This window comes from Oryctolagus cuniculus, chromosome 2 (genome assembly GCF_051225735.1).
Source record: "Oryctolagus cuniculus isolate XC-2025 breed Fujian yellow rabbit chromosome 2, ASM5122573v1, whole genome shotgun sequence".
Lineage (NCBI taxonomy): Eukaryota > Metazoa > Chordata > Mammalia > Lagomorpha > Leporidae > Oryctolagus > Oryctolagus cuniculus.
The window spans coordinates 204,864,701-204,878,772 of NC_142868.1; the positions used below are offsets into that span (position 1 = coordinate 204,864,701).

Below are 14,072 nucleotides of genomic sequence, written 5' to 3' on the forward strand. Positions count from 1 at the left end.
TACTCAACAGCACAGTCAGTAACAGCATTCGATTGGAGGAAAGAAGGAAAAAATAGATGGATGGTGGATAGACAGGTGGATGCATAAATGCATGGGTGGATGTACTGATGCATGAATGGGTACATGTGGGTGAGTGGATGCTTGGATGGACGCCGGGGTGTGTGGGTGGATGCATACATGGATGGATGGATGGATGGATGGACAGATGGATGGATGGATGGATGGACGGATGGGTGGACAGGTGGATGGACAGATGGATGGAAAGATGGACTATGGATGGATGGACAGATGGATGGATGGATGGACAGACGGATGGAAGGATGGACTATGGATGAATGGATGGATGGACGGATGGATGGGTGGGTGGATGGGTGGATGGATGGATGGATGGATGGGTGGGTGGATGGATGGATGGATGTGCACATGGATGGGTGGATGGATGGATGGATGGATGTGCACATGGATGGATGGATGGGTGGGTGGATGGATGGATGGATGGACAGATGGATGGAAGGATGGACTATGGATGGGTGGGTGGATGGATAGATGGATGTACACATGGATGGATGGATGGATGGATGGGTGGGTGGATGGATAGATAGATGTACACATGGATGGATGGATGGTTAAAGAGTTCCCAGACAGTGGCCTCACGCCTTCCACCCTGTAAGACAACAGGTGGGTGCCCCATAAAGCATGGGAGGTCTCACCACACTGTGGATCTGCAGGAGTCTCCAGAACAGTGAGAAATAAACTGCTGCTGCTGTTTAAAAGCTACTTACTTCTTGTATTTGGCTGTAGCAGCCCAAATATTGTAAGACAGTATCCCAAATACTCCTTTCACAATAGACTATATTATAACAGTGGTAAAAATATCAGAGGCTGCAATATTACTATGTTCAATGTTCCCCTGCTTATAAGTGTCAGGCAATAAAAAAACCCTGTTCTTATGAATTCCTACTCCTAATATATCTAGCACTAAACACACATGTCTTCCCGACTTTACCATGTGTGTTCTGCCTCACATGGCGGCGGCTGCCCTCATATACCAGTCTGGATGCTGGCCCTCTGGTCTGGGCACCCCCCTACTGGTCTGACTGCTCGCTGGTCACACAGAAACTTAATCTTTCAGGACATTTCAATCTTCTTTCTAACAATTGGAGGGAACAAGTCCCAAAATTCCAATGCACCATTCTTTAGGTTTTGTGTGATGTAAGAAATGAAGTACAGGGAGAAAAGAGACCACAAGATGACACTGACTGCAAATCTTAGTAATACTTTGTAATTATTTATCAGTTGTTTATTTAAAAAACTTCAGGCACTACTCAAAAGTTAGCATACCTTATTTAACGTTCACAAAGCCTCTGAAGCACTGCGAACTCTAAGCATTGCCCTTTTAGAGACTGAAAACTGGACTCAAAGACACCGAGTTGCCCAAGTCCAGGCAGACCAGGAACAAGGATCAGGCCTGGAGACCCTGCGACCTTTGTCCTGCACACATTGCCTTCCTGAAGGGAAGCGGAGACAGGGAAGTGCCTCTCTAGCTGGCCCACCTCCCCAGTAAGACCCCTGAGGGTCTGCGTGCCCCACCCCAAGGGTCGTCCTGGGCGTTTCCTGCAGCCCTGGCTGCACCACACCTGTGGCCACGTGAGCGACCACCACCCCTCATTCATGGCGTCCCAAATGCCAGTCTTCCCAGATGGCGCCAGTTGGACAACATCTTTTATGACAACATATTGGTCATATTTTGGTTATAGGGTCCTAGGCCTTCTTAGAGGGCTCACAGCAAACTCTGTTAATTCAACAGCATTGATCTTCACAGAGCAGGTGTCCAGTATATGTTTTTTTTTAAGATTTGTTTATTTATTTATTTAAAAGGCAGAGAGAGAGAGAGAGGGAGAGGCAGAGGGAGTGATCTCCCATCCATTGGTTCACTCCCAAAATGGCTGCAACAACTGGGGCTGAACAAGACCAAAGCCAGGAGCTGGGAACTCCACCTGGGTCTCCCACACGGGTGGCAGGAGCTCAAGGACTTGACCATCTTCTGCTGCCTCCCAGGTGCGTTAGCAGGAAGCTGGATCGAAGTGCAGAGCAGCCAGGACTCTGTCCCAAGCGCTCTGATATAGGATCAGGCATCCAAAGCAATGGTTTAACCCACTGTGCACAGCACTCATCCTTTCCATAAATAATTTTAGGTACTGATTTGTGAGGATCCATAAGTAAAAATACACAGGAACAGCATGTTTATTAGCTGTTTCTTAAAAAATTTACTTTGAGGCCAAATGCAATGAAGTCCTCTTCATCTTGGCTATGGGACAGGAAAGCAGAGTAACAGGACGTGGGTGGAGCTTCTGAGCACCCCAGCCCTGAGTGTGGAACTCAGCCCCTTTCTTGTAAACATGCCCCACCCTGCAGTTACGCAAAGGCTGGGAGGGTGCACGACCTGCATGGGAACTTCCAAAGTGTCTGGAAAATGAAATTGCTTTTCAGAGTGCACCTGTCCCTGAGCTTTCTCGAGAGCCCTGAATGTGCCCACAGCAGCACCTTCTTCCCCCACGCGGGGAGCGAGGATGGGGCAGAGCTTCCTTGTCCAGCACAGGCTGAGGTCAGCACCCAGTTTCTCCTCACTGCTAGCACACTGATAGCATTGGCAGTGGAAATCGCAGATTCAGCAAAAAATTAAATACTAAACAATGTAACATATAATGTGACCTTTTATGAAAGGTGATTGTTAGATTAAGAGCCAATTTAGATTGTTAAATGATTAACATAATGGTTGAACAAACATGAAGATCCAGTCTGCAATATGCTGTTAATACATATGAATTTTAGAAGTTTTTTAAAAAATATTTATTTATGTATTTGAAAATCAGAGTTACAGAGACAGAGAGACCTTCCATCTGCTGGTTCACTCCCCCAGATGGCCACAATGGCCAGGGCTGGGCTGGTCTGAAGCCAGGAACCAGGAGCTTCTTCTGGGTCTCCCACACGGGTGCAGGGGCCCAAGGATCTGGGCCATCTTTAACTGTTTTCCCAGGCGCATTAGCAGGCAGCCAGATTGGAAGTGGAGCTGCCAGGACTCGAGTTGGCCCATATGGGAAGCCAGTGCCACAGACAGACAGAAGCCTAACCTTCTATGCCACAGTGCCAGCCCCTGGACGTCTTTTTAGGCAGTTTGTATTCATCTAAAATTAAATATATGCTTTTTAGGGAAAAGCCAAAATGATTCCAGTTAAATGAGCTACACACTGCTTACAAACTGCCTTGCCCCCTCGTGACAGAAACTCAAAGTAGACTTTCCCGGTCTGCTCCGTTTTCTTCCTGTGATCAATATAGTTTCCTCAAGAAGGAGAGAAAATTAAACCAGCTCTCGCAGAAGCAATCAGTTTTTGCCAGTCATCCTCAAATACAGCTTGTTGCTAATTGTCTGCATTACTCTTTCAACACTTTGGTCCCTCTCCCGGTCAAGGTGTTAGTGCAGGAGTGGATCCCCCGCTGTGGGAAGGGCAGTGAAGCCTGGCGCCCCGGCTTCCTGCAGAATGGCTGTGGCCGGACCTTCTCGGGGACAATCCTGGAATCGTCTTAGACTTCAGGACGGAGCCAACCACCTCATTCTACACGGAAGGAAACGAGGAGACTCGGTGACTTTTCCGTGCGACTCCACGCGTCTTTGTGGGAGTGCGCTCAGCTCGGCAGTCCTGCCCGAGGACCCGCACTCACACGTCCGGTGCGTGGAGCTCTCCACCAGAGTAAAGGTCAACACAGCAGTGCGTCATTGCTTGGAGGCTGCAGCGATTGCGACTGCAAACGAAGGGCACCCGGCGCCGTTTCAGCCTAGAATTTCAGAAGCCAGGATGAGTCCGACCCTTAACTGGCCGTCTGTGTGGACCCGGCACCGCGCTGGGCAGGCCCTGGGGCGCTCCGGCGTGGGGCAGTCTCTCGGAGTGGCTGGGAGGTGCAAGGCGCCGTCCGAGCAGCCCAGCAGGTGCCGTGAAGAACCAACACCTTAGCTTGGTTGGTAGACCTGGGGTGGGGTGGGGTGGGGAGCTTCTGGAGTTTTTCAGGAGCTTTGATTCTGTCAAACACTATTTGAAAAAAAGTACTTTAATATGAATTTAGATGAAAATAAATGTCATTAGGCTAAAATTTTTTTTAGCCACACCAACACTTTCTCAAAAAGTATTTCACACCAAAGCAGTTCGCTAGAGCGGGAGCCAGGCAGGTCTCTCTGCTGGGGGCACTGGCGCACCTGCGGGACCCGCACCCGGCCAGGACGAGCCTCGCTAGGCGGCGCTCTCCATTTGCAAACCGCAAACCCCCCGCCCCCACGCACGCAGGAAATCTCACTGTCTGCCTCAGGGCCGCTTGAGGAGAATTTTCACTTTTTCCTGCGTGTTTCAGCAGAAGCGTTCGCGTTTCAGTCACGCTGCAAGCCCTAGACCTGGCTGTGACATCAAACCGTGCGCGGGGATGAAAACGCGCACGGGGCAAGGGAGCCTAGGTGGCCCCGTTTTAATGTCCTCCACCTCTGCCTCACCCACCCCTGCCTTCTGCTCGAGGAACCGCAGCTGTTGAAAGGAAAAGTGACGGAGACGCACGCAGGCCAGAGAGGGACGGAGAGAGACGGAACCCGAGAGAATGGCAATGGCGGAGAGACAGGAAAGATGCCTTGTCACAGGCACCGACGTGTCCGAGGCAGCGAGGCAGGTCAGAGCCAGGAGCCCGCAGGGGACCCCGCAGCCGCCCAAGGCCCCGCCCCGCACACGTGCGCGCCCGCAGCAACGCGGGGCTAATGGCGGAGGCTGCAGGTGGCGCGCCCTCCACGGCGGGTTCCTGCTCAGAACACCTTCCTCGGCCGCTTGGAGGGTGTCCAGCTCTTGCCCAGAAAGCGCCAACAAAATGGGAAAGTGCGTAATTGAGTGATAATACAATTTACAAGAAAAAAAAATTAAAGCAGGCGAGCAGTTGAACCCCACGGAGTGCCCGGCACACCCGAGGGATCAAACTCCCCAAAGACGCAGCCCTGGGGGCCCCCTCAGCGTTCGCGCGGTCTGGGGGCGCAGGGTCCCCCCGCGGGGCCTCCGCGGGCGCTCGCGCGGTCTGGGGGCGCAGGGTCCCCCAGTGGGTTGCCTCCCGTCTCCGGAGCTTAAGGTCTGGGTTCGGACAGAACCGACGAGTTCCCGGCAAAGGCGCTACTCGCGCCCCTGTCACTAGGGACGGCGCGGAGCCGGACGCAGGGGGCCGGGCGCGGGGCGGGGCGGAGAGGAAGGAGCGGGGACCGGGAAGTGGGGGACGGGGCGGGGGCGGGGGTCTGACGAATCTGCGCGCCGGTGCGGGCGCTCCAGCGGCTTCTAATTAAAGCCGGCCCGGAGCCCTCGGGGACCCGCCTGACGCTGGCGGGCGCCAGGATAAGAAGCGCCCCGAGCTCGGCTGCGGGTCTCGGCGCCGGCGCACCCAGGACCGCCGGTCCACCTCGGAGCGACGACTCCCGCATCCCGCGTGCCCTGCACTGTACGAGCCAGGCGCGCTGGGCATGGAGTAGCGGGGTGCGCGGGCTCGGGGCGCACGGACTCCGGGTGCACGGGCTCGGGGCGCAGGCACACGCTCGAGGACTCCGAGGCTCCCGGCGCGGGCGCAGGTAACGCAGCTCGGTGCTGAGCACAGGTGGCCCGGCGGGCGGCGCGGGGCAGGGGTTGAGGGACCTCCCCGGCGGCGGAGCGCGGGTTTCGCGCTGGGATCTCGGTGAGGCTGGGACCCTGAGGCCGGCAGGACCGCCGCACAAAGGCGAGGAGGGCCTGGGCCCGGCGCGCCGCGCTACGGTGGGGCGGGGCGGGGCGGGGTGGGGGTCTCCCGCCGCGGCGTTTCCAAAGGTTCGGGAAAGTTGTGCGGTGCTGCCCCCGCGGCTTACTGGCCCACCCTGCGGTGCAGAGGGAAGTTCGGGACCTCCGGGTGCGCCCGGGACCTTCGCATCAGCCGCTGTCGCTCGCTCCGGGTGGGACCTGGGACGGGTCCTCGCGGAGAGCGCCTCCGACCACGACCAGCAGTCCCAGGCCTCCGCGGGGGTGCGCGGCTCCGGGAGTGAGGGGGCCCTGGGAGCCGAGGCTGTGGGTCCCCAAGGGTCTAGGGATGCGGGGTCCCGTCTGCCGCAGCCCGGCGGGTCCGCCCGCTCCCGCCTTTGCTCCCCGCCGGCTGACCGCCCTCCCTGCCCCCGTCCCTTCTTCTCCCAGCGAGCGGAGCTCCGAGAGCGCGCGGAATCCGCCCGCCGCGCCCGAGCTGCGATGCGCGGGCCCGGGCGCCCCCTCCTCCTGGGGCTGCTGCTCCTGCTGGGGGCGGCAGGGCCCGGCCAGGGGGCCGCGGAGCCCCGGGAGGCCGCGGACAGGCAGACGCTGCTGCGCCTCATGGTGGAGATCGTCCAGGAACTCAGGAAATACCACTCCGGGGACCCGAAGAGGCTGCGGATCCTCGGCGCGCAGGACGACGCCCTGCGCCCCGGGGAGGCCGCGAACTACGGCGCCGACCCGGAGGAGCAGAGAGTGGGTGAGGGTCCCGGCTGGGTGTGGACCTGAAGGACTGGGAGGGGGCGAGGGTCCCGCGGTGTGGGCCGAGGGCACTGCCCCTGTGTCTACCTGCCATGTCAGAGACCACGCAAGATTTGTATTTGCTTGGAGACAGAATTGTCGTTGAGAAACACATTTTTTAAAGAAAAATCTATTTTGAGCTCTTTTTTTTAAGAAGGAATTTTTGTTTTACGAGAAAGCAAAGGGCAGAAACGGAAGGCCGGTGCGAGGCCTCCGGGATACCAGCGGCTAGGCTGCTTCCACGGCCTGGAGCTGCTGCCTGGGTCTGCTGTGTGGCTCTCCCCGCGCAGAACTTTCGCAGCTCTGAGGGGAGTGCCAGGAAGGCCTCCAGGAGACCCCACCTGGCCAGAGGGAGGCAGGGTGTCAGTGTCCCTCTGGCAGGCAATCCCAGTGAGGTCACCAGCCCAGTGCAGAGGGTGGCTGTGAAGAGCAAAACCCAGCCTGAGAGCACAAAGGGTCTCTGTGCGGTAGGGAGGCCTTTGGTTCTGAGGGGTCTTTCTCTAGAACTCTCCTTCCTTGGGGGCCAGAGTACTGTCTGCCTCCATTCTTATGTATGGGAGTTACCAACAGGTGGTTTTAAAGGCATTTAATCTTTTTTCTGGAAGACTTTTTTTTTTTTTTAATTTGAAGGATCAGGTTTTCTTTCCAGACTGAAATATTGTGGGATTTGAATCCCAAACTCTTCAAACTTTCTACAAGTGATTTACTTAAGGAAATAATAAAAAGCTTTCTTACTTAAAAGCTACAACCTTATGGCCTCTATCCCCTCCCCCTGTAATGCATGCACTCTAACGTGGGCGCTGTGGGCAGTGAAGCTGCGCGAAGAAAACCGTGCCCCTGACAGGAGCCTGACCTGGTGCCGTCTCTCACAAGCAAGGGTGCTCTGGTCTGCTTGTCACTTGCAGCGAAGCAGGGCTAATGCAGCTTCCGATCATTTTCCTCAACACTCAGCTCAGATTGCATTTTCTAAAAGGCTTCATTCAGGCACTATAATGATTCCTTTCCCCTCACACAGAAATTGTTCCTAGAGATCTCAGGATGAAGGACAAGTTCTTAAAACACCTCACAGGTGAGTTCTTGCTCTCCCCTCCCTCTCCCAGGCCCTCTGCAGCCTCTGTGTCCTCACCGGCTGTGTCTTCTTCCCTGTTCCAGGTCCTCTCTATTTTAGCCCAAAGTGCAGCAAACACTTCCACAGACTGTATCACAACACCAGAGACTGCACAGTCCCCGCATGTAAGTGACCAGGCTGGATGCTTCACGGATGAGTGCCCACAGCCCTCCCCTGCTTCACCTCCCCTTGCATGAGTAGGGGCCCCGCCCCCAGACTCCCATCTGCTCTGATATAGAGTGAGGGCCAGGATGACCAGACCACTGGAGGAGGTATTCAGTTCCACCTCAGCTAATGCCAGACTGAAAATCATTTACATAATTTACTGGAATTAACCAACCCTTGGAATGGGCTGGACTGCTCCTCTGTTTTGTGGATTTTCCACTGACGCCTGTGTTTCCAGCCACTCCACCGTGACGATGAAGACAGGTAAGAAGGAGCTGCTAAAAGGATTACTGCCCAGGGCTATGGCCCAAGTTCAGAGGACAGAGCCACCTGGAGTGCTCCAGACACATGCCTTGACCAGAGGCTGTTCTCTTCCAGGAGCTGTAGCCTCCTCACCCAGGAATGCTGTTGCTTTCTAGCTGCCTTCGCCACTGTACAAGCTGCCGGTCCGTCAAGCTCAGCTGTGTGCCTTTTTCTCCCACTGGTGTCTTTTCATTCTCTTCAGACTTCCAGTTGTTTTTCTATAACAAAACATATTTTCCCCAAAAGTGGATTGTTTGGCTTTTCACGAAACCATTACTTTTTTTTTTTTAATTGGGACTGCAACTTTCATTTCATGTGAAGCTCACAGAAGAAAAACTAGGCAGATCCAGGACGAATCTGCTAAGGGCTTCAGAGACTGCCCCAAGACCAGCATGCTACATGTGCCTGTTCTGCCTGTCCAGGGGCAGGAGAAGGGGGAGAAAGCAAGGAAGCAACTGAGAAAAACAAGAAAGGAGGAAGAACAAAAGCCAATTTGCATAAAGGACAGGTTTTTTTCCCTTGGTTCAGCCAGCAAAGTTACTTATTAATATATAATCATCATTTTCAGAGCTAGGCACATCCCCAAACACCTATCAGGGGTCTCGGGCAGCTCCATGTGGTATCACAGCTCCTTTCAGTCAAAGTTGCAGCACAGGCAAGAGGCACACAGGTCCTACACTGGGGAAGAGTGCTAGGCTCACCTGGCGGGCTCACTGGCGGGCTCACTGGCTAGCTCACCTGGCTGACCTTGCTAGCTCACCTGGCTGGCTATCCTGGCTGGCTCACTGGCTGGCTATCCTGGCTGGCTCCCTGGCTGGCTCCCTGGCTCCTGAGCTGCAGTAGCACCCTGCTCAGCACATGCTGTTCCCACAGTGCTGTGACTTGTTACTTCCCAGGCACTGTGTTCAGCCCCTTTCCCTCGCTGTGTGCTGCTGCTCCTGACACTGACTTGTCTGAGAAGTGTGCACCTGCTTCCCAGGGCCAGAGAATCCTGTCGTTATTGCGGCTCAGATGTGTTCATATTCTGTGTTATATACTGTCTTAGAATAACAGGATTTTAGATTCTAAATTGGAAAGTGACCTTCAGGTCACTGCAACGAACTTAAGCAGTTTGTGCCACCAGTCCACGTCACGGTCACCAGGTGCCCTGGCTCAGGGCAACTCGGCTTTGGAGCCAAGAGCTGGCAGGTCTGGGTGCTGGGATGAGTGGCTTCTGAATGTCACTCCCACCTCTTCCTAGCCCACGGGGCCTGGAGAGCTGAGCTGGCAACTTCCATGCTGCTCCAAACCGTGGAAGGGAAAATCCCCGAGAGCCTGAAATGAAGACCCCCAGAGCCTTCATGCTCAGCGTGGGGGCTTCGTGGCCCCTCACACACCCGAGTTAGAAAATCTGCATCCTGGTGAACTTCCGGGTTTCTATGCAGTACAGGGTGTGGAGGCAGGGCCAGGGGCATCTGCAGAGTGGGACAGTAGCTGGCCCTGAGTCCCTGCTGTCCACGCCAGCAGCCAGCCCTGGACTGCGCTGTGGAGTCTGGGAGCCCGCGCTGCAGCGAGTGCTGTCGCCAGGTCTCGCGTGGCTCGGTCGCAGCTGTTCGATGAGGTTTCCCCTCTGAGGGCAAACCCCCACGCTGAAGACGCGCGCAGAATCAGACTCCCAGCTGCGGGCGAAGCTCTCTCGGCTGTGCTGGGAAGCAGGCGCTCTGGGCGCCGCGGCTCCCGCCTGCCCTTGCTGAGCGCGGCGCGGTGGCCGCAGCGCGGGCTCTCGGGCCCGGAGCGCAGCGCTGCCGCCGCGTGCGGCCCCGCGTTCCTGAGTCGGGCCGCGCGCTCGTGTGTGGAGAGGGCGCGCAGCCTCGCTCCTGAGGTAACACCCGAGGCGGGGAGAACGCGAGCGGCTCCGCGCAGCCCCCGGCCGCCCCGGCACGTGATCTGCTTCCCCGGGGCACAGAAAGTGTCAGACCAAAAGCCCAGAGCCGCTGATGGCGGAGGACAGCCTGCACTGCTTCCAAGGAGTTCAGAAAACTAAAGAAGCACTGGCCCAGACGCTGATGCACTTGCGACAAGCATGCTGCTCGCTCGCGGGCTGCGCGGTCACTGACGGCGCTGTGGTCTTTTCCTTGCAGACTACAAGCGATGCGCCCGGCTTCTCACCCGCCTGGCCGTCAGTCCCATGTGCACCGAGGGATGAGGTAAGCTCCCCGGGCTGGGCTTCCACGTGGGACCGGAGGCGCTCGGGCACTTAGAGATGCGCGTTCCCGGGCTGTGGTAGCCTTTCTTGGAGTAAAAAGTGGGCGCTGCACAAAACCTCGGGCTAGTAATCGGCCATAAACACAACGCGCCCCCTGCTGGCCAGTCTGTAGAACTCCAGGGGCTTCGGAGCGGACGTTGCAGAAAGCAGGCTTCCTGCTTGAAATCCTGCCCCGGGCTCCTGGCCTCAGGCGTTCACCCACGCAGGCGAGGACAGGTGCTCTTGGACCTACCACGGGGCTCCACCTGACAAAGCCAGCGCAAGCACAGGTATCCCAGGTCGAAACGTATTTCCTGCCCCTGACCCAGAGTGTCAGCTGTGTGCCCTGGTGGCCCGGGAAAAGATGGAACTTGAAAGTTCGAACTGTGGTTCCTACTGACTTCCTAGTGCTTGGAGCCACCAGGAAACAGGGTGGGGACAGGGCTGTCTGCACGGGGCTGACCACGGCTATGAAGAGTCCCCTCCATAACCTGTATCTGAAGGTCTGACCCGGAGTCCGTCGTTATGCCCATAAGCTTAGAAGAACTGCCCTCTTTAAGTGCTTCTATCCTAACACCTAGTAGTCAACATACATGTAACGAATGAGTCCATGAAGCAAGAGTTCTGCTTGACCTCCAGGGGCTCCAGCCACGCAGTCAGCACATGAGTGACACAAATGACACAGGATTCAGTTACTTTAGACAGCAGGACATCCTGTGTCCTGTGAGTGGCCACTGCCCACAAGTGAGACGTACTGGCTGCCCGCCAGTGCTTCTCTCACCTTGAAAACATTAATAATTAGGAGACACTATGTCTAGTCCATGCCAGACATGAGTACTTAGGCTGCAGCAGAGGGTGCCTGGACCAGCCTTGTAACCAGAATGGGTTATGTGAGGCCAGTGCCGCCCACCACACCCAGCACCCAGCCCTCCCTATCAGAAGCCACTTCTAACAAAGAGGAAAGACTCGGGGCAGGAAGCGGGCAGGTGGTGGAGGACTCCACGGCTGGCTGGCACCTGTACCGGCAGGAGGAAGGCCGGAGCCTTGAATGCAGTCCTGGCTGGGCAAGGCCGCCTCCCCTCACTGCTCTCAGCTTCTCACCCACTGCCCTGGTGGCAGGGCTTTTTCCTTTAAAAGTGGTAAATGGATTATGTTCTTGGTCTCCTTAGGGGATGTGCTAGAGGAGCTGGGAACAGCATCGAGTGTTGCCTTAGAGTAAAGGCGCCCCCCCAGGGAAGAGCCTTCCACATCCTTGGGAAGGTTTCCGTTTCCTTACACGTGAGGACAGCTGGGCACCTGCTGACGAGGACACCCTTCGTCCTCACACGCCTGTCTCTGCCAGTCACTGACAGGCTGCCTCCCCAGCTGCTCCCAGGACACAGGGCTTGCAGCTAGAGCTCTTGGTCACTTGCCCATCCTGGACCCCAAAGCAGACGCGACGGGTGGTGGAGTGGGGAGCAGCTGTTCCCTCACCTCATCAGTTGTGCCAAATGTAACTGGGTTTGTTTTGGACAAAAACTAGGTAAAGCTTAAAGCACTGATATTCCATTTTTTAATTCTTTAAAGATCAAGTTCTTCTAACTCCCGAAACTTTAAACTACAGTAGCAAACTTCTGACTGGCACGTCTCCAGTGCAGGCACAGTCTGGGTGTCTCTGCCCTGCAGAGGCTCAGGACACTGGTCAGTGCTGGGAGAGCTCGTGTGCCCACGTCGTGCTTCCCTTGTGGCACACCTGGAGAGCAGCCTCCCTCTGCTGCTCACCCTAACCCTGTAGCCTCCTCCCCTTGAAGGCTGAGAGCCTAGACAAGGCACTGAGAGCTGCAGATGTGACCAAGGGCCACCTCCTCAGGCCGGAAAGCCACAAGCACCACTCTGCACTTACAGTGTAGTCTAACAACTTTGAAGTTTATCAAAACAGAGAGTAAGTACTATTCCAATGCCTTAGATGTCCTAACCTGGAGAACCAGAAGCAAGAGTATTTAATTACGGTTAAGTACTTTGCTAACTCGAGGTATAAGGCCATCCAGCTATTTCTCAGAATTGCCACAAATTGTGAATCCCTGTGGACTGGCATCTGAAGGTTCTCACAGCCCACACTGACTGAGCACTGTCCCTGGACTTCCATAAGCACTCACGTATTGGACTGCTGGGAGAGTCACAGCGAACAAAGTTATTTTCCAAAATAAAGACTCCACTTTTTGGAACATAGAGCAATCTACAAACACATTGAGATTTCTTAAGTTTACAAACATTATTGCTCTACTATTACAGGTTTTCTAGACATAATGAAGTGTGCGCTGTAACCAGATGCTTTTATTTCAGCAGTGAGCAGAGCTGTGAGGGAAACACCAAGACCAGAGAAGTGCCTTGGACAGCAACAGAGAAGCGGAGCTGTCTTTGTGAACAAGAGATTTATTTTTGCAGACAGACCCCATCCAAACTCCCCGAGTTCTGTGTGCTGCTGACCCCAGGTAGAGGTTCATGTTCCACAGGGCACCACGTCTGTCATTGAACCTGCTATTTGTTATAGAACCAGAGAATGCCCCACATTGGTTTGTGTTGTATAGTAACATCAGACTTCATTTTCCTATTAGGTGAAACCACAGATTATTTCTTTAGAAACATAGGCAGAATTTCAAACTATATTTTCATATAGCATACACTATGATTTGATATTTTTATTACTTTTTCAATTAAACTCCCAGAGTATTATTTGGTATTGCATGAAAAATTAAAAAAAAAAAAACACTCTAGTTGTGTTTTGGAGACAGTGGAGTGTAAATCTGTGAATATATCAGGCTAATTCCCTTTGTCCTCTGTATAACAGATGTAATATAGTATGCCAGCTATTGTGCAATATGTAAATACTGTAAATAAAGACATAATAAATGAAGTGTTTGTTATAATGGATGGTCTCCAGCCTTTGTTGTATTGAGTGGTCTTCAAGGTGACTACCTGTGTGACAAGTTCATCCTTGGACATTCTTGATTTACAAATCCAACAAGGGGTCATTCACTGGCAGAACGTCACAGAACTTAAAAGGCATAAATTCATGAAACTCAAAGGCTAAGAATTTCTGTTAGGGACAATTATATTATTTTTAAACTGTAGATGCTCCTATGTGCTAGTGACATAATTTCATAAGGCAGTCTCTGACTTCATAGCAAGAATTCCAAGTAAGGCAAAATCCATTATTTCCTATGACTGTTAAAATGAAAACATTAAAGAGCCTTAAGACTTCTAAGCAGTCCCAGGTTTTAACAGGTAAGTAGGTTTTAAACAAATTTCATGGATCCAACTTAAAAAAGATGGATTGAATTCAGTAAAGCAAGACATCCCCGGTGCATACGGTCGGTCCCTTGTCAACAGTGGCAGCTGGCAGACAGAGCCTTGCAATGTTTGAGGGTCTGTAAGACCCAAATGCAAAGGTTAAGGGAAATGAAACTCTGGAACAGAAGGGTAAGAAATCTCTCCACCTTGACGTTGACATCCAACAAGCTGGATGATGAGGAGAGCTCCGGTTAGCCCCTTTCTAACCACAGCTAATGTGACATTCCTACACCTCAATACTCCCAGCCTGAACCTGTGAGCTCATCTGCTCCTCAGTTCCACTGGCAGCCACGCACACCATCAGCAGAGCTCTCCTGTGACAACCTCACCATTTCTGCACGGGAGTGGGGTGGAAGCACCTTAT

General features: G+C 54.1%; 1 protein-coding gene across 8 annotated transcripts; it reads left to right on the forward strand.

Moving 5' to 3' along the window:
• Positions 1–5,286: 5,286 nt before the first annotated feature.
• On the forward strand, positions 5,287–13,288 carry ALKAL2 (ALK and LTK ligand 2). 8 transcript variants are annotated; one of them, XM_051831566.3, is made up of 6 exons: positions 5,289–5,638; positions 6,228–6,537; positions 7,594–7,647; positions 7,731–7,811; positions 10,275–10,340; positions 12,704–13,288. In XM_051831566.3, the coding sequence occupies exons 2-5, from the start codon at positions 6,279–6,281 to the stop codon at positions 10,337–10,339; spliced, it is 459 nt and encodes a 152-aa protein (XP_051687526.1). In that variant the 5' UTR covers positions 5,289–5,638; positions 6,228–6,278; the 3' UTR covers position 10,340; positions 12,704–13,288. The 8 variants fall into 8 exon arrangements, 5 of the variants coding, with proteins under 5 accessions (XP_069925868.1, XP_069925869.1, XP_051687526.1 ...); XM_051831565.3 differs by having other exon boundaries at positions 5,290–5,638; positions 12,701–13,288; XM_089327888.1 differs by lacking the exon at positions 5,289–5,638 and adding an exon at positions 5,935–6,062 and having other exon boundaries at positions 12,701–13,288.
• Positions 13,289–14,072: the final 784 nt, after the last annotated feature.